Genomic DNA, 25787 nt, shown 5'->3' with positions numbered 1-25787 from the left:
ATCATCTTAACCATTTCTACCTTTTAGAAATGCATTGGATTTTTAAACAAAGCCTAATATAATTCTACTTTTTGACCCAAAAAATTGCTAAGACATGCATGTTTGAAAAAAAAAGTTGTGATTAGAGGTATTAATTTTGCACCGAATCCATCCCACTAACAATGAAAACCAGCCCAGCCAAAACTTTATCAAGACGGGTTTGGTCCTAGCAATTTGTTAATGGGGTTGACCGAATTCAGTCTTAGCATTTGGAATTGTTAAAATCAGTAGAATTGGTTGATATACATATAAATTCGAGGAATTTTTTTTTAAAATATAAATAGCTGACCACTCTTCCCATTCAAATTCCCCACCCCCTCCACACACAAAAAGAAATAAAATAAAAAATCATACTGTCAGCATTTTTGTAGTTTAACCAGCGAAACAAAACCCACGCGTGTGCTGTAGGCAACCAAGAAGAAACCTTTTTAAAGGGCTTTAGTGACAACATAGTTTTTTTTGGTAAACGTGACAACATAGTTTGACCTGCCAATCTTTTTTAATTTTCACGCAATAGTTTTATTATATTGTTATTAGACCTTTCTAGCCTATTTTTATTTTATTATTTTTTGGTTAATCCCTTTCTAGCCAAGTTAATTACTAAATTTTTTTATCCCTATGAAGGATCTTATTTCATAGATTGGAGTTCTACAAGGAGATTCGAGGTTCTCACGTCTCCCTTCAGAATTATTTATTTAACATAGGAGTTTATTAGGAGTTTTGTGCACTGGATACGACCTTTTAATGTCAGCAACTGTCAAGGTTCATCGTGTGCATTCAATGTCAGAAGACTCCCTAAAGTACGCGGGTTATGCATAGAATGGAAAAAATTAAATTCCATGGCCATTGATAATCCCTCTCTAGCTACTTATTCTTCATTCTTCCCAGAACCTGATCTCCTGTGTTCTTGTCTGAATTGTTCTATGATGAAGAATATAATAATTGGTTGCAAGATTCAAGCCTCAAGGTTGTACTAGTTCAGCAATATTTGTTAAAATTAAGTTCTTCCTAACAAGTCAACCATTGCAATATGTATAAATATGTACTCCTAAGAACACCCACTATTATATTGTAGAACTCTTTTCTTCTCCAATCATTCATGAGGGGTGAGTTTAAGCTTTGTTCAGCAAAGATGTTAACAACACTTTCCCTTCTTCTTCTGCTTCTTCCTGTCTTGGTATCAGCTGATTGTACCTGTACACCTTCAATTGAATCAGGAATCGACAAAGCACTGGCACTTGATTATAAGATAGCTGCCATTTTTTCTATTCTCATCGGTGGTGGAATTGGTGTGTGTCTACCTCTTTTGGGGAAGAAATTTCCGGCTTTACGGCCTGAGAACAATATTTTCTTCATAGTCAAAGCCTTTGCAGCAGGAGTGATCCTAGCAACAGGATTCATACATATATTGCCTGATGCATTCAACCAGCTAACATCTCCATGTCTAGATCAGAACCCTTGGGGAAATTTTCCATTCACAGGCTTCATTGCTATGGTTGGCACCATTTTGACTTTGCTGGTGGACAGTTTTGCGACTACGTACTATACAAAAATTAACTCTAGAACTGTAACAACTCAACCTGCTGAGAACTCAGATGAGGAGAAAACTGGAGAAAAGCAAGCCCATCATGGTGGTCATGCACATGGCTTGGGCGCCCTGATCTCTGATGATTCAGGTTCTTCACCACTTATCCGACATCGCGTCATAGCCCAGGTATATAATTTACATTAGCATCTGGAGAAGTTTTCTCATTTTTTATATGAATCACCATTACAGATCTGTTTGATTAATTTTTATTAATAAATTTAGGTGCTGGAGCTGGGGATTTTGGTTCACTCGGTGATCATAGGGATAACCACTGGGGTTTCTTCAAGCCCAAGTATTGTAAAGCCTCTATTTGCAGCCCTAACCTTCCACCAGTTCTTTGAGGGCACTGGACTGGGTGGAGCCATTGCTCAGGTATATATACATGTTAATGCATGTTTTGTTCTCTTTTTCATTTAGAAGTTTCTGTCTGTCTAGTTCTCTATAAAGGTCTCAACGCAGAAATCTTGTTTCATTCAATGAGCTACTTCCCCGATGTTTCCAGCCATCTGTGTTATGCACTGATTAATTTGAATTACAGGCACAATTGAAAGGCAGAAGCATTGCAATAATGGGAGCCTTCTTCTCCTTAACTACTCCAATTGGGATCGTAATCGGTATAGGAATATCAAATGTTTATAGTGACACTAGCCCAATTGCTCTTATAGTTGAAGGAGTACTCGATGCTGCAGCATCTGGAATCTTGATTTACATGTCTCTCGTGGATCTACTTGCAGCTGATTTCATGAACCCCAGAATGCAAACCAATCTTAAGCTTCAGCTTGGGGCATGCACCTCACTTCTCGTTGGGGCTGGTTGTATGTCTGTTTTGGCAATTTGGGCTTGAGCTAGCAAAAAACAGCTATTGTAATGTAATTTTGGGATGTTTCCTTTTTCTTGATGATTGAATACCCTTCCATGGTTTTGTATTTCCAACTCCTTATATACTCTCAGATCAACTACTGAGCACTTTCATATGATGACATGGTAATGGAATAAACAAATAGTTTGAATTGACATGATAATTCAACAAAAGAAGATTCAATGGTTTTTCTTGCAGCGCTGGAGAGCTGTTGAATTTTTTCTTGCTAGTCGTCCTTGGAAAATTTTGCATTGTTATAGGGAAAACAATCGTGCAGCTGATTTCTTGGAAAACCGGGCGGCGAGACGAGTTCTTCAACTGTTAATATACCCTGGACATCATTGATAAGGAGTGAACTTGATTTAGAGGCTTCTGGTCGTTCTCATTTCAGATTTTGATTCGTTATCTATGATTATGTGAGTTGGATCCAGTGAGGTTGTGTGTATTTGGGGGCAATTGATGTTGCGGGTTTGAGGGATGGTTATCTGATTGTATGTTTGTAATTTTTCTTTTTCGTTTTTTAATACAAATGATCCTTTTAAAGAAAAAAACATAGTTTATATTGACTTTGAAGTATGGAGGGAGAACTACCCGCTTGGGTTGCCATCCATCCACTTATGTTTTAGATTGAATTGTTGGATTGGATTTAATTAGGGGCATCAAAATCCGTTGGATTCAGTTAAAACATTCGCTGCACTAGCAGAGGGCAAGGGATAAATATAGTGATATCCAAGATCTAGACATGATTGAAATATTTTTGTGAATCCAATGAAAGGACATAAAAAGACAACTTGTAAAGAACACATCTTTCTAAGACTGAAAAAAAAAAATAGTATTACTCAAATTGCACAAGTCAGAATTACAAAAATTCCATCCAAATTGATCTTGCATTCTATGTATATATAAGTTTCTATTTATAGTCTTCTTCTTCTTATGTTATACAATCTTTAACTCCTAGTTTTTCATATTAATTGAATATTCTACATAAGGTGGGCTTCATTGATTGTGTTACACTTTGATTTGGTTTCTTATTGGTCCGATATGGGTAATATACGCTTACTAGAACTCTTATATGGATCGGCTAGTGTGGGCTAATAGGAACCGTTAGATCTTGATGGACGATCTAACGGATTTGCCTATATAAAGGATGCTAGGTCCCTCCTCTAAACCCTAATCATAATCACAATCACATCTGCTTAGTCAGAAAGGATATACCATCAAGCCGTGAATAGGAGGAGTCTAGAGGAGAAGATCCAACATCAAGTTGATCATAGAATCAACTTCCACCTCAAGTTTGTTCCTAGTGGGAGACATAAAGAAGATATTCCGCTGCGCTTCGCCTCCAATAAAACCATAGAAAGGTATGCTCATCATCATCTTGTGTCATTATCATACTAAGGTGTTTTTAGTCGATCTATGCGATCTTGGATAGAAATATTCTTACATGTGGTATCGAGCCCTGTATAGAATCGATTAAAAACCCATAGGATTGTTGACTCGATGAACTTAGGGTTCTAGAATGGAACCTATGAAACTTGTGAATTTGTTCTCCGATTTTTTTCAACAAAACCGTGGGGTTTTTTGTCAATAACTTTTTTTCTAGAAAGAATTTTGAAAATCTAAAACTACCACTGCGTAGATCTCGGAAAAACGAAGAAATTGATATATTATGGGTCTCCATCGGACTTCGGACGCGCCGGCAATCGCTGCCGGAATCCGGCAGCATCTTTTTGATCTTTTTTAAATTTGTGCGGTGCTGACGTGGTAGTTTGACCGAGTCAACGGGTCGGGTCAACCCGACCCATGACCCGCCAAGGCGACCCGATTTTGAACCCGTCAGGTCAAACGGGTCGACCCGGTTGACCAGTCATCGGTCCAAGCGAATGGATTAACTTGGGCGAACCGGATTTATTGTTTGAACCATTTTGGACCAAACTCGTTTTTTGACTCAGCGAGTCAACTCGCTGATTTCTGTTTAATTTATGATTTCGATTCGATTTCTGATTTCGATTCCGGTTCAATTTTGGTTCAATTCGATTTCTGATTTCGATTTTTCGGTTCAATTTCGAATCGATTTCTAATTTAGATTCTTGGTTCAATTTTGATTTGATTCAATTGCTGATTTCGATTCGGTTCAATTTAGATTTGATTCAATTGCTTATTTCGGTTCGGTCCGGTTCGGCCTAATAAGATTCTGATTTATTAGACCGTTTTTATTTGCTGGTTGAACCAGTTTAATAAATAAATAAAAAAACCAGAATACTATATGTTTAGTATTTGTTTATTTCTGACCAAACCGTAAGAAACTTTAAAGCGTTCTTCTGGGGTTTTATATTTTGGATCATTTCAACGCAATGGAACCATTTTCAAGACCCAATTCTACCCCTATATATGTGAAATATTATATATCATGTTTTGGTTGAGCCGATAATTGGAATGCTATTTATTTAGTATTTTTTTATTTTTGGCTAAACCGTAAGGAACTTTAAAGCATTCTTTTGGGGATTTATGTTTTGGACCCTTCCGGACACAATGGAATTATTTTCATGACCAAATTCCATTTTTATATGTATGAAACACGATATGACATATTTATGTTGTATATGTAATTTCACCGTTGGGTGAATTTTTTAATATGGATTTTTTTATCAAATGGCTTTGTATTGTAAGCATGTTTTATATGATATTATACAATTGTAAAATATATATCATGCATGCCTTATAAAGGGTTTGATTACTTCGTAATCCGGATTTTTATGCAAATGTATTTTCGATTGCCTTTTGGTAATCCGAATTTTAAATGTATGATGTATTTTATACATGCTTTGATTGCCTTTTGGTAATCCGGAATTTTAAATGTATGATGTATTTTATACATGCTTCGATTGCCTTTTGGTAATTTGGAATTTTATATAAATGTGTGATGTATTTTATACATGCTTCGATTGCCTTTTGGTAATCTGATTTCTTCCAAACAATGTATTAGCATTATTTGTGGGTAACATAAAGTATATCCCAATATGAGAATTTCATGAGCTTGATTGTGAGTGACTGCCAAAGTGGCATTCATGGTTGGGTTTATGGAATGTCAGCCATATATAGTAATGGGATGTCTCTTGATGTTAATGCATTTTTATACGCCCAAAGGTGGTAATTATGTGATAGCATTAAGAGGGAGACATGTACAACATTTGGTTGGGAGTTGATTAATCTAAGAAGTTTATACACCCAAAGGTGGTAAAATTTTCAAGGTTGGAATACTCTCATGGACGCCGACGTATAAGGGAGTATCACAACTATACGTCATGAATTGTCTCCAAAAGGTGTTTTCATGATGATATATGTGTACTCTTTAAAGTGATGCACTTATAAGTTATATGTTACCCACATTGTGATAATAAAGCGATGTACTTATAAGTTACATATTAAAGTGCTAATAAAGTGATGGAGTATCACAACTATATGTCATGAATTTCGCCAAAAAATGTTTTCATGATAATATATGTGTGCTCTTTCTAGTGATGTACTTATAAGTTACATATTAAAGTGATAATAAAGTGATTGAGTATCACAATTGTATATCATGAATTCTGCCCAAAGGTGTTTTCATGATGATATATGTGTGCTCTTTCTAGTGATGTACTAATAAGTTACATATTAAAGTACTAATAAAGTGAGGGAGTATCACAACTGTATGTCATGAATTCTGTCCAAAGGTGTTTTCATGATGATATATGTGTGCTCTTCTGTTAGTCACATTTTCTGTCTATAACAATATGATTGTTATTGAGATTCTTAAAAAGTCAAACTTCAAGAAATTGTAGATGATGTGTTGTTAACCACACATTCTTTGTTACTGAGTAACTGATGGATATGACTCATAAGAGTATAGAAGACAAAAGTTGATTTTTTGCAGAGGTGAAAAGTAGTTATGTTCTTTTACTGCCCATTAAGAAGTCCATCAAGGAACACTTGATGAATTGTTTACCCACTGAATGCACTGTTTTGAAATTATTGAATGCAGTAGCGTAAAGATACTAAGTCTCATCTAGTGTTGAAATAAGTATATTTCTGTAAGAGTTTTTTATCATAAGGTGTGATGGTTTTGGAGGAGTTAGGGATTATTTCATCAGGATGATTATTTTTTAAGATAAAACTCAGGAGTTAGGGATTATTTCATCAGGATGATTATTTTTTAAGATAAAACTCATGATTCCTAATGTTTCTTTTATTACCCTTGCTATTATCCATCAATGCCCTTTGCATCCTCACCGAGTTTGGAATTATAAAGATCAATACCTTTTTCCGAGAAGAAACTTTGTTCTTATGAGCATCAATACTCATAAAAATGTTCGGGTAAAGACTAAGAGTCCCATCGACTAATAATTTGGGACCTGTGAAAACTTCCTTATAAATAAAGATGATTGTTGTAGTAGAGTTGCATTGAGTATAAGGTCTGGTTAACTAAGTGCGAAAATGAAAGTTATGATTCTTTGGTTTTTGTTTGAAGATTTGATTTTCTCTTGTCCCATTTAGTCATGGTGTCTAGATAGTGGTCCTTATTCCTCCACCTTGCGTATAAATTATTATTTCATCATATTTGTTGATGACCACTCTTAATATGGTTTTTGTATTCAATTAAAGAATAATCTAAATCTCTAAAATCTTCAAGAATTTTTTAGACTGAAGTTAAGAAATTGTTAGATCTCGACGGGAGGAGAGTATTATGGCCGATATGAGGATCTTGGATGCTTAAGGCCCATTCGCCAAATACTCGGAAGATTCGGATATAGTTGGTCTGTTCACTATGTTTGATAGTCCCGAGCAAAATTGTGTAACCGAAAGGCTTAATCACAATTTTGTGAACATAGTGAACAAGATGGTATGAAAACTATTTTGTCCGAATTATTTTTTATAAGGTGAAGCCCTGATAACAGCCTCTTATATCCTTGATCATGTTCCTTTCCAAATATGTTCTTTTTTTACTCCCTTTTCCATTGCAAATTATTCATAAATCTAACTTAAACCATTTTAGCGTTGAGTTGTTCTCAAAATCTAAGGTTGAATAATCAAGTATTGTAGAAGTTGGAACATAAAAGTTTTTCATTGTTAATTTGTTTCTTACTCAGATCTTGTTTTACCATCATTGTTAAGACAACAGAATTGTGAATTCTTAAATAGTTTTCTGGAGTTTGATATAGCCAAGAAATGTAGCTTGTTCCCGACTACTTGATATAATGAACATGAATATAACATTGGCATTATGGTTGACCCATTACTAAAAAGTTGTCTTTAATTAGATTTATGATTGGGTGCAACGAGATATATGATATAGTTGATGAGACAATATGATGTTTGGGAAGCTTGTTAAGTTGCCCAAAGGCTTTAAACCCATTTATTTTAAGTGGGTGTATAAGACTAATAAATATTCACGAAGAAAGATTGTAAGGTTTAAAACCAGACTGGCAGCTAAAGAGTTTACTCATAAAGAGGAAGTAGACTAGTGAAATTTTCTCACCTATCTCTTCTAAGGACTCTTTTAGAGTTATACCAAATAGATGTGAAGATTGCCTTTCTAATTGAAAACCTTAATAAAGAAGTCCATGTCATTTAGCCTGAGGATTTTGCGGTTGATGATTTTAATCATCTTGGTGTAGACTCAAGAAGTCTAATTTGTGGTTTTAAGTAAGCTTCCAACTATGGTGTTTAAAGATTAATAATATTGTGACTTCATTCGATTTTGTTGAGAAACTTGTAGATCAATATATATATATATATATATGGCAAGGTCAGTGGGAGAAATTTTATCTTTCTCATTATTTATGTTGATAATATTTTGCTCACTAGTAGTGACGTTGGCCTACTGCATAAAGACCGAGCAATTGTTATTTGAGAATTATGATATAAAAGACCTTGGTAAGGCATCTTTGTCTTGGGCATTGAGATCCATAGGGATTGTTTATGCTATTTATTGGATCTTTCTCAGAGGGCATATATAATTTATATTTAAAGAAGTTCAGTATGCTAGATTGCATACTTGAGAATGGTTTTGATTCTCAAGGGAGATACACTGAGCTTATTACAGTTGTCCTATAAAGGATACTGAGAGAGAACAATTGAAGAAAGTATCTTATCTTGAGATACTTGAAGAGGACAATTGATGATAAGATAATCTACAAGCTTGTTCCAGACCTATAGCATTAAGGTATATATATTTGACCTTGCTAATTGTCCGAATAATAAGAAGTCTACTTGAAGTTGTTTTCCTTGATGGCATGAGGGATAATATTGTGAAAAGTGTAAAATAAGGTAAAATTACTTATTTCATCATAAAGGTTGAGTTTGCTACATGTTATGGGGCGTTACTCAAATTGTTTGACTAAAGAATCTCATCGATAATTGACGTTCTATTTTAACATTCTGCATAGATCCATCCAGTTGTACTATGATCACAATTCAGTTGTGTTGTTTATTAACAATAAGAAATGTGTGATCATAGGGTCTAAATACATGATGGTCGAGTATTTGACCACTAAAGAAAAAGCTGTTTGGTTAAGGAACCTCATTAGACAGTTGACATTTTTTTTTATTGTGGATAGATCTATCCAGTTGACATTCTGTTGTGTTGTTTGTTAACAACAATAAGGGTATCACAGGGTCTAAACACATGGAAATTAAGTATTTGACTATTAAAGAAAAGGTTAAAGAATGTGACACCACAGTAGAGCATATTTGTACAGATAATATGGTTATAGATCCCCTAACTAAGGGTCCCTGCCCAGACGTCTTTGATAGACATGCGGTAACTATGGGTTTAGGAGGAACCTTAGATGCGGTTGTTTAGTGGGAGTTTGAGAACTTTGCTCTATTGTGTAATAAGGTATTCTATCTCGTACTTGTCTCTTGTATGCACTGATAATTTATTTGAATTCAATAAAGTTCTTTGGTGACATATTAATCTTCACATTATTATCATGTTGCATGTTATGAAAGTCTTAAAGTATGTGTTAACTTTAAGCAAAAGCTAAGGCATTCATGTATTAGCCTTAAGGTGTGTCATGTAACACATAAAGTTAAAACTCGAGTTATAAAGATGACACATGTTCGTGGGAACCATAATGTACATATAATCTCATTTTTGTGGCATTGAGTCACAGGTTCGAACCATAATGTACATGCTTTCGTGGCATTGAGTCACAGGTTTGTAGGAACCGTAAAGTATATTCTTTTGTGGCATTGAGTCACAGGTTCGTGGGAACCATAAAGTATATTCTCTCGTGGCATTGAGTCAGGTTCATGGGAACCATAAAATGAGAGATTTGGATTGACAACAGAATGACACATGAGGATTTCTATAAAGTGTCATTAGTTGCCACACTACCATATTGCATCCATTTTCAGTAAAGTTAAGAGTATTTGTGACCATGGATGGTCCTGTGTTGCATAAAAGATGCAGTCACTGCCATGATTCGGTACTTAAGGCTCTATGTGAAGGGATTGAGCTCTAGGATTATCCTCGACCAATATAAAGTTGTGCACATAAAGGTCAAAATGTTTTCAATGTATCTTTTTCAAATGTTTTCTTAAAACAAAGGAGATGTTTTGTTTTACTCGATCGTGTCACAATCAATATAGCCCAGTGGGAGAATGTTAGAATATTAATTGAATATTCTACATAAGGTGGGCTTCATTGATTGTGTTACACTTTGATTTGGTTTCTTATTGGTCCGATATGGGTAATATACGTTACTAGAACTCTTATATGGACTGGCTAGTGTGGGCTAATAGGAACCGTTAGATCTTGATGGACGATCTAACGGATTTGCCTATATAAAGGATGCTAGGTCCCTCCTCTAAACCCTAATCATAATCACAATCACATCTGCTTAGTCAGAAAGGATATACCATCAAGCCAGTGAATAGGGAGGAGTCTAGAGGAGAAGATCCAACATCAAGTTGATCATAGAATCAACTTCCACCTCAAGTTTGTTCCTAGTGGGAGACATAAAGAAGATATTCCCTGCGCTTCGCTCCAATAAAACCATAGAAAGGTATGCTCATCATCATCTTGTGTCATTATCATACTAAGGTGTTTTTAGTCGATCTATGCGATCTTGGATTCCCTCCCCCTCCCCCCCCCCCCCCCCCCCTAACAATATATATTTTTTTTTTTTTTTTTTTTCTTCCCCCCCCCCCCCCCCCCTCCCTTCCTTTCTTTTTTTTTTTTCCCCCCCCCCCCCCCCAACATTTTTTTTTTTTTTTTTTTTTTTTTTTTTTTTTTTTAAAAATAAAGAGGGGTAGAGTCCTATATGGAGAGGAGGGGGTTGGGCCTTTTGGTTTGGGGGGGGAGGGGCCCCCTGGGGTTTTTGGAAACCCCCCAGGGGGGGGGGTGGAGGGGGGTTGTTTTTTTTGGGCCTTTGAAAAGAAATTTCCTAGAAGATATAACATAGAGATGATGAGTTATTACAGAACGTTAAAAGCTAGAGCACAAAAGCTCAAGGAAGCACGCTATTATTCCTTTCTATTTTCTGAAGTTGCAGAGTCCCTAGTCCTCCAAAGTATTCCTCTTTGAACAGCAACAAGCAGTCAATGGGCAAGCTTGGAAGCAAGGCAGCCAGCTCTAATGGTTGTGAAGAAAGAAAAGCTAGCAGCTAAAAGTTTTACTTATAAAATCGTTGAGCTTTATTAGTCGGCCATAACTCTAAGAAGATACATAGAGTGATCTTGCACAAAAAGGAGAGCGTGAAGGAGCAGATTGAAAGAAAGACCAAGATCTGATTGCTTTATGTTGGAGTTGTTCTCAAAGTTGATTCGAGTCCCTAATGGCAAAGTTTAGTCAAAATCGTTCTAGTCGGCAACGACAATGTTGAAAAGCAGAGCATAGACAATCGCTTCAGATTTTGTCAACTCCTCTTCCGCTCCTCGTTGGAATAAGGAGTAATTTCACAAGTAAATCCTCTTTGCAATGCATATGATTCAAGCTTTTCATGATGGGACTTGATAATTTAAAAGAGAAAAAGGGAAAGTGAAAACAAAGTGTAAATGATTTGACATTAAAAAATAAAAGAATTGAACAGACACAAGATGGGCATTTCAAATTGAATTTAAAAGATTGGATGCTTTCCTGGATGAAAAGAGACGAGATCCATTCAGTTTAATACTAAGGGTATGGTTGGATCCTCTATTAATTTTTAATTATTTTTTTTTAAATAAAACATATTGGACTAGAGATGGTTTGTTTGTTGTAACCCATCATGTTGCTCTATATAATTTATATATCTAGCATTGATGTTAATTTTTATTTATTCCATGATTCATATATTTTTTCTATGTATTGTGGAGAACATATAGTCCGAGGGGCCCCTCGAGACGAACGTACACCCCCACTCGGGATAGAGAGTCTTCTTAAGGGAAGTCCTCTTAGGAGGATTCTGAGAATCCCTTCTGGAGTAAAACACATCTCCCCTCGGGACATGTGTCTCTACATGCTCGGGAGGAATGGTGACCTCTCATAAGAGGCACAGAAAACCCCCTCGGGAGGAAGTTTATTGACCCCCTCGAGAGGAAGCATATTAACCCCTTCAAGAAACATGTTCGGAATAAGCTTAAAAATCCCATTTGGACTAAGTCCAAGAGTGACGTTGAAGACGGCCAAGTCAAGATAGTTAGTTACAGATAACTACTCAATAAGGCTGTTCCGAGAATTGGGGAGATGAGCTATCGGATAACGGCTCTATCTGGTCCGCCAAAGAAGGAGCCGTAACTCCGAAGATATTTCACTTACTCTTCAACTGACAATCCGAAACTCAAGGAAGCACCACCTCCAGGTATCTTCTATATAAACCCACATCCTACATGGAGAAAGGTACGAGATTCATCTGATCATTTATTCATTACGTTCTTGAGAACTTTCTCAAGAACTCTTATTGTTGCCTAGGCTGACTTGGGCGTCGGAGGCGGTTCCCCGGCCAAAACTTGGCCTGACCGTTCTTGTTTTCTTTGTGAATGCAGGCATCTCAGCTATTCCAACTTGGTTGGGGAGCTCTTAAGGTGGTCATCTCAGCTATTCTTGTTTTCTTTTGAAGAAATTCCAATGCATCGTCTTGAATGATAGCCATCATTTCTCTAAAGTCTCGTCGAGTCGAGAAGCCCCCAGCCGGGTTCTCCGAGAGATGCTATTGCCTCTATTAAGGGTGTCATGCTCTCTGATGAGTGGTACGTCTCGCCATGACTTTCTGTGACGATTCCCACAGACGGCGCCAATTTGTTGCGTTTAGAACTTCTTCGGCGCCAAGTTTTTTGTTTCATATCAAGTTATTCATATCGGTTTTAAATTTTTTGGATTTTATATAGTGAATGATATGGACAAAGAGTATATTAATTATAAAGCCTACATGAAAAAATTTTAATGTCATGAAAGGTTTCAAACATAAAGACTATAACTTAATTTAGTCTTTTGATATTAAATAAGCACCTAAATTATGACACAAAATTTTGATAAAATAAGTAAAGAGCTTGGGTTTCAAACGAGTAACTCTGATAAATGTCTTTACTATAAGTCTATATAGAATAAGGTCATAATTATTTGCTTATATGTAGAAGGCATGCTTATTCTTGGTTCTGATAATTCTGTAGTGAGTGACATCAAAGAAATATTAGCTAAAGAATTTGACATGACGGATCTTGGTGTTGTAGACACCATTCTTGGCATGAAAGTAAATTTTTTGGGCAATGAATTACCCTTAGCCAATTCAGATATATTGAAAAACTACTTTCTAAATAGGGATACAGTGGATACAAACAAGTAGAAACATCGTATGATTATAACAAAAGCTTGTACCAAATGATGCTAAAGCTGTGAATTATTTAGATCATTCTAAATTGATTGATAGTCTCTTGTATGCAATAAGTTGTATTGAGCCGAACATAGCCTATATAGTTAGCATGCTGAGTTGATTCACTAGTAATCCTAGTAGAAAGTATTGATTTGCCTTTACAAGGCTAATGAGATACCTTAATAGTACTTCAAATATGTTTTTCTCTAAATTGAACATCCTCAAATTTTGGAAGGATGATCCTAATGCATTTTATTGCTCAGAAATAGAAACAACAAATCTACTAGTGATTATTTTTACACTAGGTGAAGTAAATGTTGAAAGGAAATTCAAGAGATGAACTTGTATTATTTTGAGTTCTATCTTTTATAAAATCAGAATTATATTATCTAGCCTCAAGAATAGATAAGACAGAGAGTCAATAAAAAATATGATCCTAGATATTCCTTTGATTAACTTAAAGATTTGTTTTGTGATAATCAAACAACAACAATGATAGCTAATGCATCACTCTTTAATAGTAAGATGCGACAAATTAGGCTAATGCAGGTTGTGCTAAATTATCTAATAGAACAAGAATTGATCACTTTAGTTGATGTGTGAACAATATAGAACATAGTAGATGCCCTTTACAAAGGGATTGAAATACAAATTGAACATTAAAAATTGTAGGAGAAATGGGGTTAAAGACCATATAGATAGAGATAGGTCTTAATCAAATTCTATGTTATTTTGAATTGTTCGAATTTTATCTAGCCATAGTTAGCATTCATGACAATTTACATATTTCAGATAATTTGACAGGATTGTAGAGTATAAAGGTTTGTGAAATCATTCCACATTGATAATATAGCAACCTTTGTATAAAGCTTGATTACCTTATTATTCCAAACAAGGAATATGGGAAATGTTGATATATTTCGATGATGTTATTATTATCTTTATATCATTCCACATCTGATGATATGTCTTCCATAGAAAGGTTTATTATTCCAAATTTGATGATATAATAAATAACTATATTGGACATGATAACTCTAACATTCCAAATAGAAACATAAATGGTTCTTTGTAAAAGAAATTATTTAGATTTTGTTCTTGTATAGAAACTTGATGAGAATACGAATGATTTTCAATCATCATGTGGGTTATACTAAGTTATTTTGATTGAACTAGATACTTATGCAAATAATTGAATACGTATATTGTGAAATTTATATTTTGAGTAAGTTTGCAATGGATGGCGAAAATGGAGGAGCAAATCCAATCCTCTGGTTTGGTAGAAAGATTTACTTGACAAGTAAAACCAAGCAAAGCTGTCAGAATGGATATCGACGGAGATGATTCACTTTATAAGTAAACCGTTTAAGGATGCAAGGAACAGGTGTATTGTCTTTATGAGAATAAGTAATTCAATTCCAAGAAAAACTTCTAATTAGATTGGGTTTAGATTTGTTCTAAAACTTATGTTTTGATTCAAAGTGTTCTTTTGGATTTTATTGAATACTACTCTCTTTTGGAAAGTTATGAATGATTCTCTATTGAGTTTGAACATTACATTTTTGGGACTAATGCTAGAGCCATATGTAGAACATAGGAGGAGATTATTGACGTGTCTAAGTCATACTCAAATATGGTTGAAGTATTTGAGTTATACCCAACGTATACTCTAATATAGGCTATTAGATCAGTTACGATCTAACAGTGTAATGGGCCTTTATAGGAGAATCCAACTAACCGTAGAATGTAGTGATAGTCTATAAATATTATTGGAAGCAACAGTCAAGGTATTACAATCTAAATAGGGGTGCAAGTTTGGCCCTAACGGCCCTGACCCACCCTAAGCCCGCCCTGAACCCGAATAGGGCTTGGGCTAAAGATTTTGGCCCTAAGGGCGGGCTAGGGCCAAAATATTCTGGCCCTAAACTAGGGCCAAGGGCGGGCCTGGGATTACTCTCTGGCCCGCCCGTCCCTGATTTTTGGCCCTAACCCAAGCCCTGATTTTGGCCCTGATCTTGGCCCTGACCTAGGCCCTGATTTTGGCCCTGATCCTGGCCCTGATCTTGGCCCTGATCCTGGCCTTGATCTTGGCCCTGATCTTGGCCTTGATCTTGGCCTTGATATTAGCCTTGATTCTGACCCTGATCTTGACCTTGATTTGAGTCTAAAGACTCTGGACCCTCCACCCACATGGAGAGGAATTAATTGTAATACATAGGGCTGCAATTGGGCCGGGCTGGGCCGGGCTTTTGCAATCCCAAGCCCAGCCCTATATGGTATAATTTGAGCCCATTCCCGCCCTGGTCCTAGTTCAGGGCCAATGATTATTGTCCCTGGCCCTAAGCCCTACAGGGCCAAGCCAAGCCCATTCCCGCCCTAATTGGCCCTTATTGGGCCGGGTCGGGATGGGTTGGCCCTGATTAGCCCTGATTGGCCCTGTCCCTGGCCCTAATTGGCCTTGATTAGCCCTGACCCTGATTGGCCCTATCCCTGGCCCTAATTGGCCCTGTCCCTGGCCTTGATTGGCCCTGACCCAGGCCCTAAGCCCGCTCTGAACCCGAATAGGGCTTGGGCTAAAAATTACATAGCACCCAAGCAATTTCCTATTTATCTGTCTATTTGACCTCTGGTTAGCCATTAGTAGGTAAGAAATTTTAGATGGTTCCTTAGTTGTTTACTGTATAAATGGATGTTAATATATTCAGAGTTTTGCTATTGTTCTCAACCATCCCTTGCAAAAGTAATTGTATGTTTTTGAAATTTCAGCTGAATTTTCTCCCCTCTTTAATAAATGATTTAGCATTGGTTTCAATTTCTGTTGAAGTCACAAAAATAAATAAAGTTTTCCATTCGAAGGAACTTTTTCCAAATGGGATTTAAATTGATCACCGTTTTTAATAGATTTGATTATTGTGCTAATCTTTTTGGAAAAGGCCCCCTCATCTTTCTTATCATTATCCATGGAGCTTTTCTCTACCTCTGACTTGCTATTATCATTATTGAATTGCAGCCCAAAACCTTGGTCCACTACCTGTTCATATAAAGCCCAAAACTTTAAACCATTCTCTCGGCCCACTCAGCATAACCTGCATTGTCTAATTAAATACTCAAGCCAAGCCCAACTCTTATCACAACACTTTGAGCAGAATTTGCCATTAAATTAAGAACTTAGTCATTTAAAATACTTTTTCAGAAAGGGAACAAGGTATTGTTAGTTCATGCACTCCCCAGATGAAGCACATTGGGCTAAGATGACAAACATATGTTATGCTATTTGAATGACACAATAAACTTGAGAATTCAAGTTCGACTAATAATGCTTATCATCAATTTGGTGGCATACATTGATGCAGATTGGGCTAGTTGCCCATATCATCGATAGTCTATATGGAGTTATCTTATATTCACCTCTTATTTTATTGTATATTATGTTAACCTTTAACTTTCCTTCGCTAATCACACCATGACACATTGACACCACTCAGTCACACAGAAGGGAGCTCCAATTATATCTCCGGCGACGAAACAACTATTACTAGCGCGAATTCTTATGTCCGATTGTTAAAAAATAGCTCCATTTTGTAGCCTTTTAGGATTAATTGCACATTATAGAATCAAAGCCTTGAGGAGTTGTTAGTCATCGGTTTTCGATGGTGGTGATTGGTTTCCGGCGAGGCAGGTAGAAGATTGGTGATAAATATGGGAGGGTATTAAATTGAGGGCATTATTGTCATTTCTCTACCCAGAAAGCATTTAGGTAATTAAAATTTCAATTTTAAATATTTTAAATAAAAATAATAGTATTTGAATAATTTCATAATCAATTTTAATAACATAGTTAACCATGAGTAACTTGTAATTTACATGTAGGTGCTATGTAATTTTATGAGACAATTGTAGGTGCTCAAGAGTTTTGTCCCAAATATAGCGGGTGCCGTATAATTTGCGGAGATACATATCGATACCGGCTTCAAAAGGTGGATAATGATTCTCTTTCAGTAATTCTTGATTGCAAATGTTCCGGTACTTTGACGAGGATGGAGATGGCAAGATCTCGGTAATGGAGTTACAAAGTTGTGTGAGAACTATGGGTGGTGAACTGTCGGCAGAAGAGGCGGCGGTGGTGCTTGGATCGTTGGACTCTCATGGCGATGGGTTGCTTGGGTTTGATGATTTTGATTTTTGAGAAGTTGATGGTAAAGAGGAAGAACCGATGTGGTGAGTTAAAAATGTTTCCTCAATGCAAGGGAAATAATTAGTTTTTTTTTTTTTTGGGTAGAATATAATTAGTGTATTTAATAATCGGTGTACTTCAGACATGAAGAAGGTTATGTGGTTCATTTTTTGGGTTTAATATTTGTTTTTTTTGGTAGAAGGGTTTTATAAACGGGTTTTACCTTGTGAATAAGGGTATCAATCGGTACAGTTTGGGTAATTCGGTATGATACCAATTTTGAATACTGAAAATTAGAATTGTTTGTATCGAATTTATACTGTATGGTATGATTTTGGTATTTACAAAAACGGTTCGATACGATTTTGGTATTAAATCAATGGGAAAACGGTTTAAACACAGAATATAGTACGGTACAATTTTTGTACTAATGAAGCCAAGCCATTTTTTTTATTATTTCATTAAGGTCCTAATGAAATTGCAATCAAACAACCGATAGAATCTAATACTAAAAAGGAACAAAGCAAGTAAATCTAAAAAGAGAAGTAAATGAAGATATAAAAACTGAAATAGAAAATTAAAAATAACATAAAGGTAAAGTGTTTTAATTGTAAAATTATATTTACACTCCCTTAATCTGATATGATACCGTTTTGGTAAATATCGACGGTATGAGTACCTGAAACCTAAATCGTACCAAAGAAATTCTGTTTCGATACGTATCATACTGAATTTTGAATGGTGCAGTTCGATACAATTACACGGTTTCAATATGCTATTGACACCATTATTTGTGATGATTAAATTAATTAATTAGTCTAATATTTATTAATTAATTTAATCATGATAAAGTAAAAATTCAATCTTAAACATTCATTTCTATTTAATTTTGTATTCATTAATACACATCTGTGATACGGTATAACACGAAACATTTCGTAAAATTAATTAATTTATTTTTTTGTGGTAATAAATCGTAAAATTATGTAACGAATACATTACAGATACGTGATACTTTTTAAACCTTAGTTGCATAATTTTTGAATCATCAAATATGGTATGCCCAGCCCGAATTAGAATTTTTTTATTCATTAATACATATCTGTGATACGTTATAATACGAAATAATAAGTGTTCCTAGATTATAAAATGTTTATAATGGACTAATCCATATTTACACGTGGCTAATGGAGAGACCTTAATGTCCTGGAATTCTCTAGCACCTTCCAGGGCCCATAGCCTCTCCTTCAACCTCCCTGCTTCCACCTTCTTCCAGATTTTTCTTTTTGCCATCAAATACAGGGGCGTTTTATGCTTTCTCATCGTTGTAACAATTCAGAATTCATTTGCTAAGAAGAAAGCCGCAGCAAAGCCTAAATCTTGAAGAAGAGCGTTCGATAGTTTGTATTCAATCGCAAAAGATCTTACTTGGGAGTTGAATCAATTTGTTTCTTAGTCACAGAGGTATGAAGTGCTGAAAGCTCTTGGTTTGGTTGATTTGCCATCGAATCAGTTTCAGTGTTGTTGTACCAGTTGTTCTGTTTTTTCGTTATTGTTTGTTTGAGAGATTCTAGTTCTCTTCCCGAATTCGACAGTTTGCCACTGTTTAGTACGATATCTGTTTTCTTATATGCTTTGTACGCAATCTTTGCCTTTCAATTCTCTTGTCTCCTTTGTATGATTTGTACATAATCTTTCTCTTTCGTTTTTCATGAGATCAATAAAATCTCAAGTTCTTTCCTACGTCTGCAATTTTAAATTTTGTACTTTTGGGATATTGAAGTAATTTGGGTAGAGGAATCTGTTCGCTTTTTTCTGTTTCAAAGACAATACTTCCCTTTGCAGAGACCATTATCGTTCCTTACTTCTTTTCGTGATCTGGTTGCTTGAATGATCCTATTTGCTTTGCTTACTATAATCGATATAGCTACTGAATATAGATTTCTATGGTGATGTTCTGCTTGGCTAGTTTTAGTTGCAGGAAACACTCTCTTTTTCTTTATTTTTTGTCAGTTGTTATACTGTTGCCCCTTCATATCTCATTGGGATGTTTACTCTTTTTCTTGAATTCGATCTCCCATATGTTTAATCAACCTCTGTTTTTTCATTTTGGCCCCATTTTTGCAGGTATTTTAGTTTCTGAGATCACATTATGAATCCTGACAAGTTCACCCACAAAACGAATGAGGCCATTGCTGGGGCACATGAACAGGCCATGGAAGCTGGCCATCCGCAGATAACCCCAGTTCATATGGCGGCGGCATTGATTGGAGACGAGAATGGAATATTCCGACAAGCAATCTGCAATGCAGGTGCGGGCGAAGAGTCTGCAAATTCATTTGAGCGCGTCCTTAAACAAGCACTGAAGAAAATCCCATCCCAGCACCCACCTCCTGATGATGTCCCTGCAAGCACTACTCTAATCAAGGTGATTAGAAGAGCCCAATCATCAATGAAGTCTCGTGGTGATACCCATCTAGCAGTCGACCAGCTAATCCTTGGCCTTCTTGAGGATTCTCAAATTGGAGATCTTCTCAAAGAGGCTGGAGTTAGTGTAGCAAGAGTAAAAGCTGAGGTTGAGAAACTTAGGGGGAAACAAGGGGCGAAAGTTGAGAGTGCATCAGGTGATACCAATTTCCAAGCTTTGAAGTCCTATGGTCGAGACCTTGTTGAACAAGCTGGAAAACTCGATCCTGTCATTGGAAGGGATGAAGAGATCCGAAGGGTAGTTAGAATTTTATCAAGAAGAACTAAAAACAATCCGGTTCTTATTGGAGAACCTGGTGTTGGTAAGACTGCTGTGGTTGAAGGCCTTGCTCAGAGGATTATGAGAGGTGATATCCCAAGCAATCTCGCAGATGTGAGGTTGATTGCATTGGATATGGGCGCTTTAGTTGCCGGAGCAAAATATAGAGGAGAATTTGAGGAGAGGGTAAAAGCTGTATTGAAAGAAGTTGAGGAATCTAATGGTAAAGTAATTCTTTTCATTGATGAGATTCATCTTGTCCTTGGGGCTGGTCGAACAGAAGGTTCAATGGATGCTGCAAATCTGTTTAAACCAATGCTTGCTCGAGGTCAGCTAAGGTGCATTGGTGCTACCACCCTTGAGGAATATAGGAAGTATGTAGAGAAGGATGCTGCATTTGAGAGAAGATTCCAGCAGGTTTACGTTGCTGAGCCCAGTGTTCCAGACACGATAAGCATACTTCGAGGATTAAAGGAAAAGTATGAAGGTCACCATGGTGTTCGGATACAAGACAGAGCTCTTGTGGTTGCTGCCCAACTCTCCAGTCGTTACATTACAGGTAAGCATAATAATTGATCGGACTCTGTTTTGAAATTGTGAGATGAGAATGCTAGAAACATTCTGTGTTTGAAGTACTAGTTATTGATAAGCAATGCTTGGTTATGTAGGGCGCCATCTCCCAGACAAGGCAATTGATCTGGTCGATGAAGCTTGTGCAAATGTAAGAGTTCAACTTGATAGTCAGCCAGAAGAGATTGATAACCTGGAGAGGAAGAGAATCCAGTTAGAAGTTGAATTGCATGCACTTGAAAAAGAGAAGGACAAAGCAAGCAAAGCTCGGCTAGTTGAAGTGGGTATCTATATCTCTACAAATGGGTGTTTGATGTCAAGTATATAGTTTAGATTATCCAATTAATTGTCATTCAATTCGCTGTATTCATTTATCTGTTTTCTTCCCTTCATTCAGGTCCAGAGAGAATTGGATGACTTGAGAGACAAATTACAGCCACTAATGATGAAGTACAGGAAGGAAAAAGAAAGGATTGATAGAATCCGGGGGCTGAAACAGAAGAAAGATGAACTTTTGGTTAGTTTACAAGAGGCTGAGAGAAGAATGGATCTAGCCAGGGCTGCAGACATAAAATATGGAGCACTCCAGGAGATAGAATCGTCCATCTTAGAGCTTGAAAAGAATTACGCGGATAATGTAATGCTGACTGAAACTGTTGGACCTGAGCAGATTGCAGAAGTTGTGAGCCGGTGGACTGGTATTCCTGTTACAAGGCTAGGCCAGAATGACAAGGAGAGGTTGATGGGTCTTGGTGAAAGGCTACATAAGAGGGTTGTGGGCCAAGACCAAGCAGTTAATGCTGTTGCAGAGGCAGTGTTAAGATCCAGGGCTGGCTTAGGCAGACCTCAGCAGCCAACTGGGTCATTCCTCTTCCTTGGTCCAACAGGTGTTGGAAAGACCGAGTTGGCTAAGGCTTTGGCTGAGCAGCTATTTGATGATGAAAACCTTATGATAAGGATTGATATGTCTGAATACATGGAGCAACACTCAGTTGCTCGATTGATTGGTGCTCCACCAGGGTAAGTGACCAATGTCTATTTCATTTGGTTACCTTGATGCCTTCTTTTTATCTCTATTATTCTTGCTCACTTTTTTAATCTTTGGTGATTAGATATGTTGGTCATGAAGAAGGTGGGCAGCTCACTGAAGCAGTTAGGAGGCGGCCTTACAGTGTATTGCTATTCGACGAAGTGGAGAAGGCACATACTTCTGTTTTCAATACATTACTTCAGGTTCTTGATGATGGTAGATTGACTGATGGCCAAGGACGCACCGTGGATTTCACAAACTGTGTGATCATCATGACTTCAAACCTTGGAGCTGAGCATCTCCTAACAGGCCTTGTGGGCAAGTGTTCAATGGAAGCTGCAAGGGAGCTGGTGATGCAGGAGGTAAAGAATTAGAGACATCCATCGATCTATCATGTTGTATTGCCCGAGGTTTTGTTGGGACATGTGTTCATGCTTATCTCTTGGTATTATGATTTGCAGGTGAGGAGGCATTTCAGGCCAGAGCTCCTTAATAGATTGGATGAAATTGTGATTTTTGATCCTCTCACACATGGGCAGTTGAGGAAAGTTGCAAGATTGCAAATGAAAGATGTAGCAGTCCGGCTAGCTGAGAGGGGCATTGCACTAGCTGTATCAGACGCTGCTCTGGACATAGTGCTGGCTGAAAGCTATGACCCAGTGAGTATTTTTTAGTTAAGAATGGAAATCTTATGTCGGTTATGTATAATGTCTTGAAGAGCAGAAATTGATGCCTTTTGCTTTTCTTGGTTTCAGGTATACGGTGCTAGGCCTATCAGAAGATGGCTTGAGAAGAGAGTGGTCACTGAGTTATCCAGAATGCTTATACGTGAGGAGATAGATGAGAATTCTACTGTCTACATTGATGCCAGTCCTTCAGGAAAGCAGCTTGTTTACAGGGTGGAGAAGAATGGTGGCCTTGTTAATGCAGAAACTGGTCAAAAATCGGATATATTGATTCAAATACCAAATGGGCCAAGGAGTGATGGTGGACAGGTAGTAAAGAAGCTAAAGATAGAGGAGATTGAAGATGACGATGATGAGGTGATGGAGGAATGATCGAAGAGTTATTTGGAAGTGTGACTGAACTTCAGTCTTTCATCCTTTTCACATCGACTTGGGAGGGTTGTGGTGCTCTGGATACCAGTTTTTGAAATGTAATAAGTTTCTCCTGAGTTTGAAATGTAGTGATCTTATGTAATGTTTTGTTGTGATGCAAATGTAATTCTTCTTGTTGGTTGTGTGAATTATGTTGTCAGAGCAGCTGCTGCAACTCCCAAAGTGTAAGACTTTGTTTTCTGCCGCTCAGTAGGTAAAGCATAGGAATATAGCATATAGCAGTTATCTTAAGTTCTTAAGCAGTGCAAGACGTTCTTCATTTCAAAAAGTCAAGAGACTCTTTCTCGATTTCCTTGAAGTAGCTGGTTTTCTCCATTGGAGATCGAAATCGATCGAAATCGATCGAAATCCAGAATTTCTTTTAAGTTAATAGTGAATTTGAAGTGGTTCTTGTTTTTCTAACCACAACTTGAGAAATTTGTTGCGCTATCTTCATTTCATACTAGAGTATGGTTAAGATCCCTTCTGAGTTTAGCTCCCAATGTTTCACACCTATTAGGTGTGAAGCATTTTCTAAAACAAATTTTCTTGATCTCTGTTCGGATCAGACAGTGAAACCGACTTAATGACGGCGGGCATGGTAGTCAATTAGTCACAAGGGCCTGCTTGGCTATATGGATCTCTTAAAAAATTGATTTTATGGTCCGTTACATCCAATTTTAATGTAAGTTTTTTCTCTGGATTTTAATTTGGATACTCATCATTTCCATTATGTTTAGCAGGGAAATCAAACGAATCTTTCTAAGTTACACTTGCATATCACAGTACTTTTATTTTTGGGTGGGTATCAAACATCTTTCGTTACCCAAACAGTAGATTTCGTTACCAGCAGGAAGAGGTAGAGTTTCAAAATCCAGAAAGGAAGAAGAAAAATCGAAACTGAAAAACATCAAGATCGTTGACAGGTTAAACAGTTCAAGGCTAAATCAGATCGAGTTTTGTTTAAACAAGGGCGGGAACAATTCAATAGATTCATGCTCAGAAGAATGAATTGTCTTCTCATAGATTTTTAAAAATCTCTGAAGTCTGACATGTGAAAAATTCATAATTCATCACCGCAAGATAACAAAAAGTGAAGTACGAAAGCGATAAATCAGAAAAGAAATTAAAAAAACAAAAAGGTAACCCTAAATTAGAAGCTCTCATTCTCGGAAGAGTGTCAGCACATTGAAAGGACATCTATCAGAATAGCGTATATCGCCCAAATAGGGCTATAATCATCGAGCCACCATGAGAACAAAACATAATTTAAAAAAGAGGGAAAAAAAAACTAGGGTTTGATTCCTCAATGGTACACGAATCAAATGTGAAAGTTTTCGATCTTTAAACACTTCGAAAGCTTTAAAAAAAAAAAACTAGGGAGATCAGAGTTTGGTAAAGATTGGTCAATCACGTTTAATTCAGAAACACGGACCAAATTGATTACTCATCATATCCACCCGTAGGTTATTTCATTTTATCAAAAAGAAAAAAATGGGGATCAAAGGAAATTGAAAAGAAAATAAAAAATAGAAAAAAGACTGAGTTGCAGAAGAAGAAGATCATCAGAGACTTAAATACATAAGAATCATGAAATAAATCATATTGTTGCAGTTTTTTTCTCATCATCTGATGCTTCTACTATGAAGAGCGACAAAAAACCACGGTTGATGAAAAATAATAATAAACCCATTGAAGACGTTAAAGCACGAGGAGAAGAGAAGAAAAAAAGCAGTCTTTTTCCTTACCATGACCTAGGCGCAGCGGGTAAGGATAAATTCTCAAAAACCAGAAGAGACTGAGAAGGAGAAGTAATCCGAGAGCTAGACGAAGATGATATTGGAACTTTGAAGGCTCTATTTATAGACGCGTACGATGCCGAAACGGCGAAACCCTAGAAAAATTGTTGAAGTGATAAAACTCTGAAAACCCTAGCGCAGCACAGTTTGAGAGCGGCAGCGGCCGTAATTGCAATTCATAGTCTTCATACAGGAGTCAAGCCCGTTGGATTGGAATCTACTGGTATCATGCGCAAGTTCTGTAAAAATTACGTGATTAGTTGCTTTTAGGTTTTCTTTTGCAAAAACTAACATTTTCGTTTGCAAAAATATCCACCCAATGTTTCATTTTACAAAACTAGCTAAAATTGAGTTTACATTTATGAAACTAGTTAAAATAGTGATTTTTCACTTTTTATACATTTTTACTCTTTAAATTGACCATACCAACATAGGGGTGAAAATGTCCAAAAGGAATGAAAAAATCATGACTTTATCCTTTTAGACAAAATAGTGATTTTCCGATATGTGATCAATTTTATGGGTAAAAAAATCCAAAAATATGAAAAATCAATATTTTAGCTAGTTTTGTAAATGCAAATTCAATTTTGACTAATTTTGTAAAGTGAAACAATAAGTAACTATTTTTATAAAGGAAAACCTAAAAACAGCTAATCACGTAATTTTCATGCAAGTTTTAGTTCCATTATGAAATATTCCAATCTCACAATTTACATGGACATTATGTTATCGTCCCCCACCACAAACACTATTTGGCCCCTCTTTTTGAAGAAAATCAAGTGTTAAATGAGTTATAAGATTCTACCATATGTAATGAGTGTGTTTGGATTTGAATATATACACAGTAGAGTCCTATAACTACACTTATTAGAAAAGCCCCTCTAAGGATTGGATCCAAATCCTCTCACCGCTCCATACAAAAATAGGGAAAATTATATGATTAGCCACTTTTAGGTTTTCTTTTACATAAATAATCACTCAATGTTTCACTAAATAAAATTAAGTTTGGATTTACAAAACTAACCAAAATAGTAATTTTTCATTCCTTTG

At 36.5% G+C, this 25787-nt stretch overlaps 2 protein-coding genes and 3 non-coding genes across 5 annotated transcripts; 2 read left to right on the top strand and 3 right to left on the bottom strand.

Moving 5' to 3' along the window:
* Positions 1-1135: 1135 nt before the first annotated feature.
* On the top strand, positions 1136-2588 carry LOC149012830 (zinc transporter 5-like). Its single transcript, XM_089159228.1, has 3 exons — positions 1136-1753; positions 1850-1999; positions 2166-2588. The coding sequence occupies exons 1-3, from the start codon at positions 1139-1141 to the stop codon at positions 2469-2471; spliced, it is 1071 nt and encodes a 356-aa protein (XP_089015354.1). The 5' UTR covers positions 1136-1138; the 3' UTR covers positions 2472-2588.
* A 16153-nt stretch (positions 2589-18741) lies between these two features.
* HSP101 (heat shock protein 101) lies at positions 18742-23164 on the top strand. Its single transcript, XM_089159154.1, has 7 exons — positions 18742-18959; positions 19623-20800; positions 20910-21091; positions 21209-21831; positions 21924-22203; positions 22303-22500; positions 22597-23164. Exons 2-7 carry the CDS (start codon positions 19648-19650, stop codon positions 22897-22899), a joined length of 2739 nt encoding a protein of 912 aa, XP_089015280.1. The 5' UTR covers positions 18742-18959; positions 19623-19647; the 3' UTR covers positions 22900-23164.
* A 766-nt stretch (positions 23165-23930) lies between these two features.
* LOC149012828 (small nucleolar RNA R64/Z200 family) lies at positions 23931-24023 on the bottom strand. The gene has a single exon (XR_016174229.1). It is a non-coding gene; the product is annotated as a small nucleolar RNA R64/Z200 family (small nucleolar RNA).
* Positions 24024-24096: 73 nt separating this feature from the next.
* On the bottom strand, positions 24097-24186 carry LOC149012827 (small nucleolar RNA U54). The gene has a single exon (XR_016174224.1). It is a non-coding gene; the product is annotated as a small nucleolar RNA U54 (small nucleolar RNA).
* A 312-nt stretch (positions 24187-24498) lies between these two features.
* On the bottom strand, positions 24499-24574 carry LOC149012826 (small nucleolar RNA Z199). Its single transcript, XR_016174225.1, has one exon. It is a non-coding gene; the product is annotated as a small nucleolar RNA Z199 (small nucleolar RNA).
* Positions 24575-25787: the final 1213 nt, after the last annotated feature.

The sequence above is a fragment of the Hakea prostrata genome, chromosome 6, assembly GCF_041222555.1.
Source record: "Hakea prostrata isolate BN-2017 chromosome 6, UWA_Hpros_2, whole genome shotgun sequence".
Classification (NCBI taxonomy): Eukaryota; Viridiplantae; Streptophyta; class Magnoliopsida; order Proteales; family Proteaceae; genus Hakea; species Hakea prostrata.
Note: the sequence above shows the minus strand (reverse complement) of the source record. Positions and strands in the feature narration are given on the sequence as shown.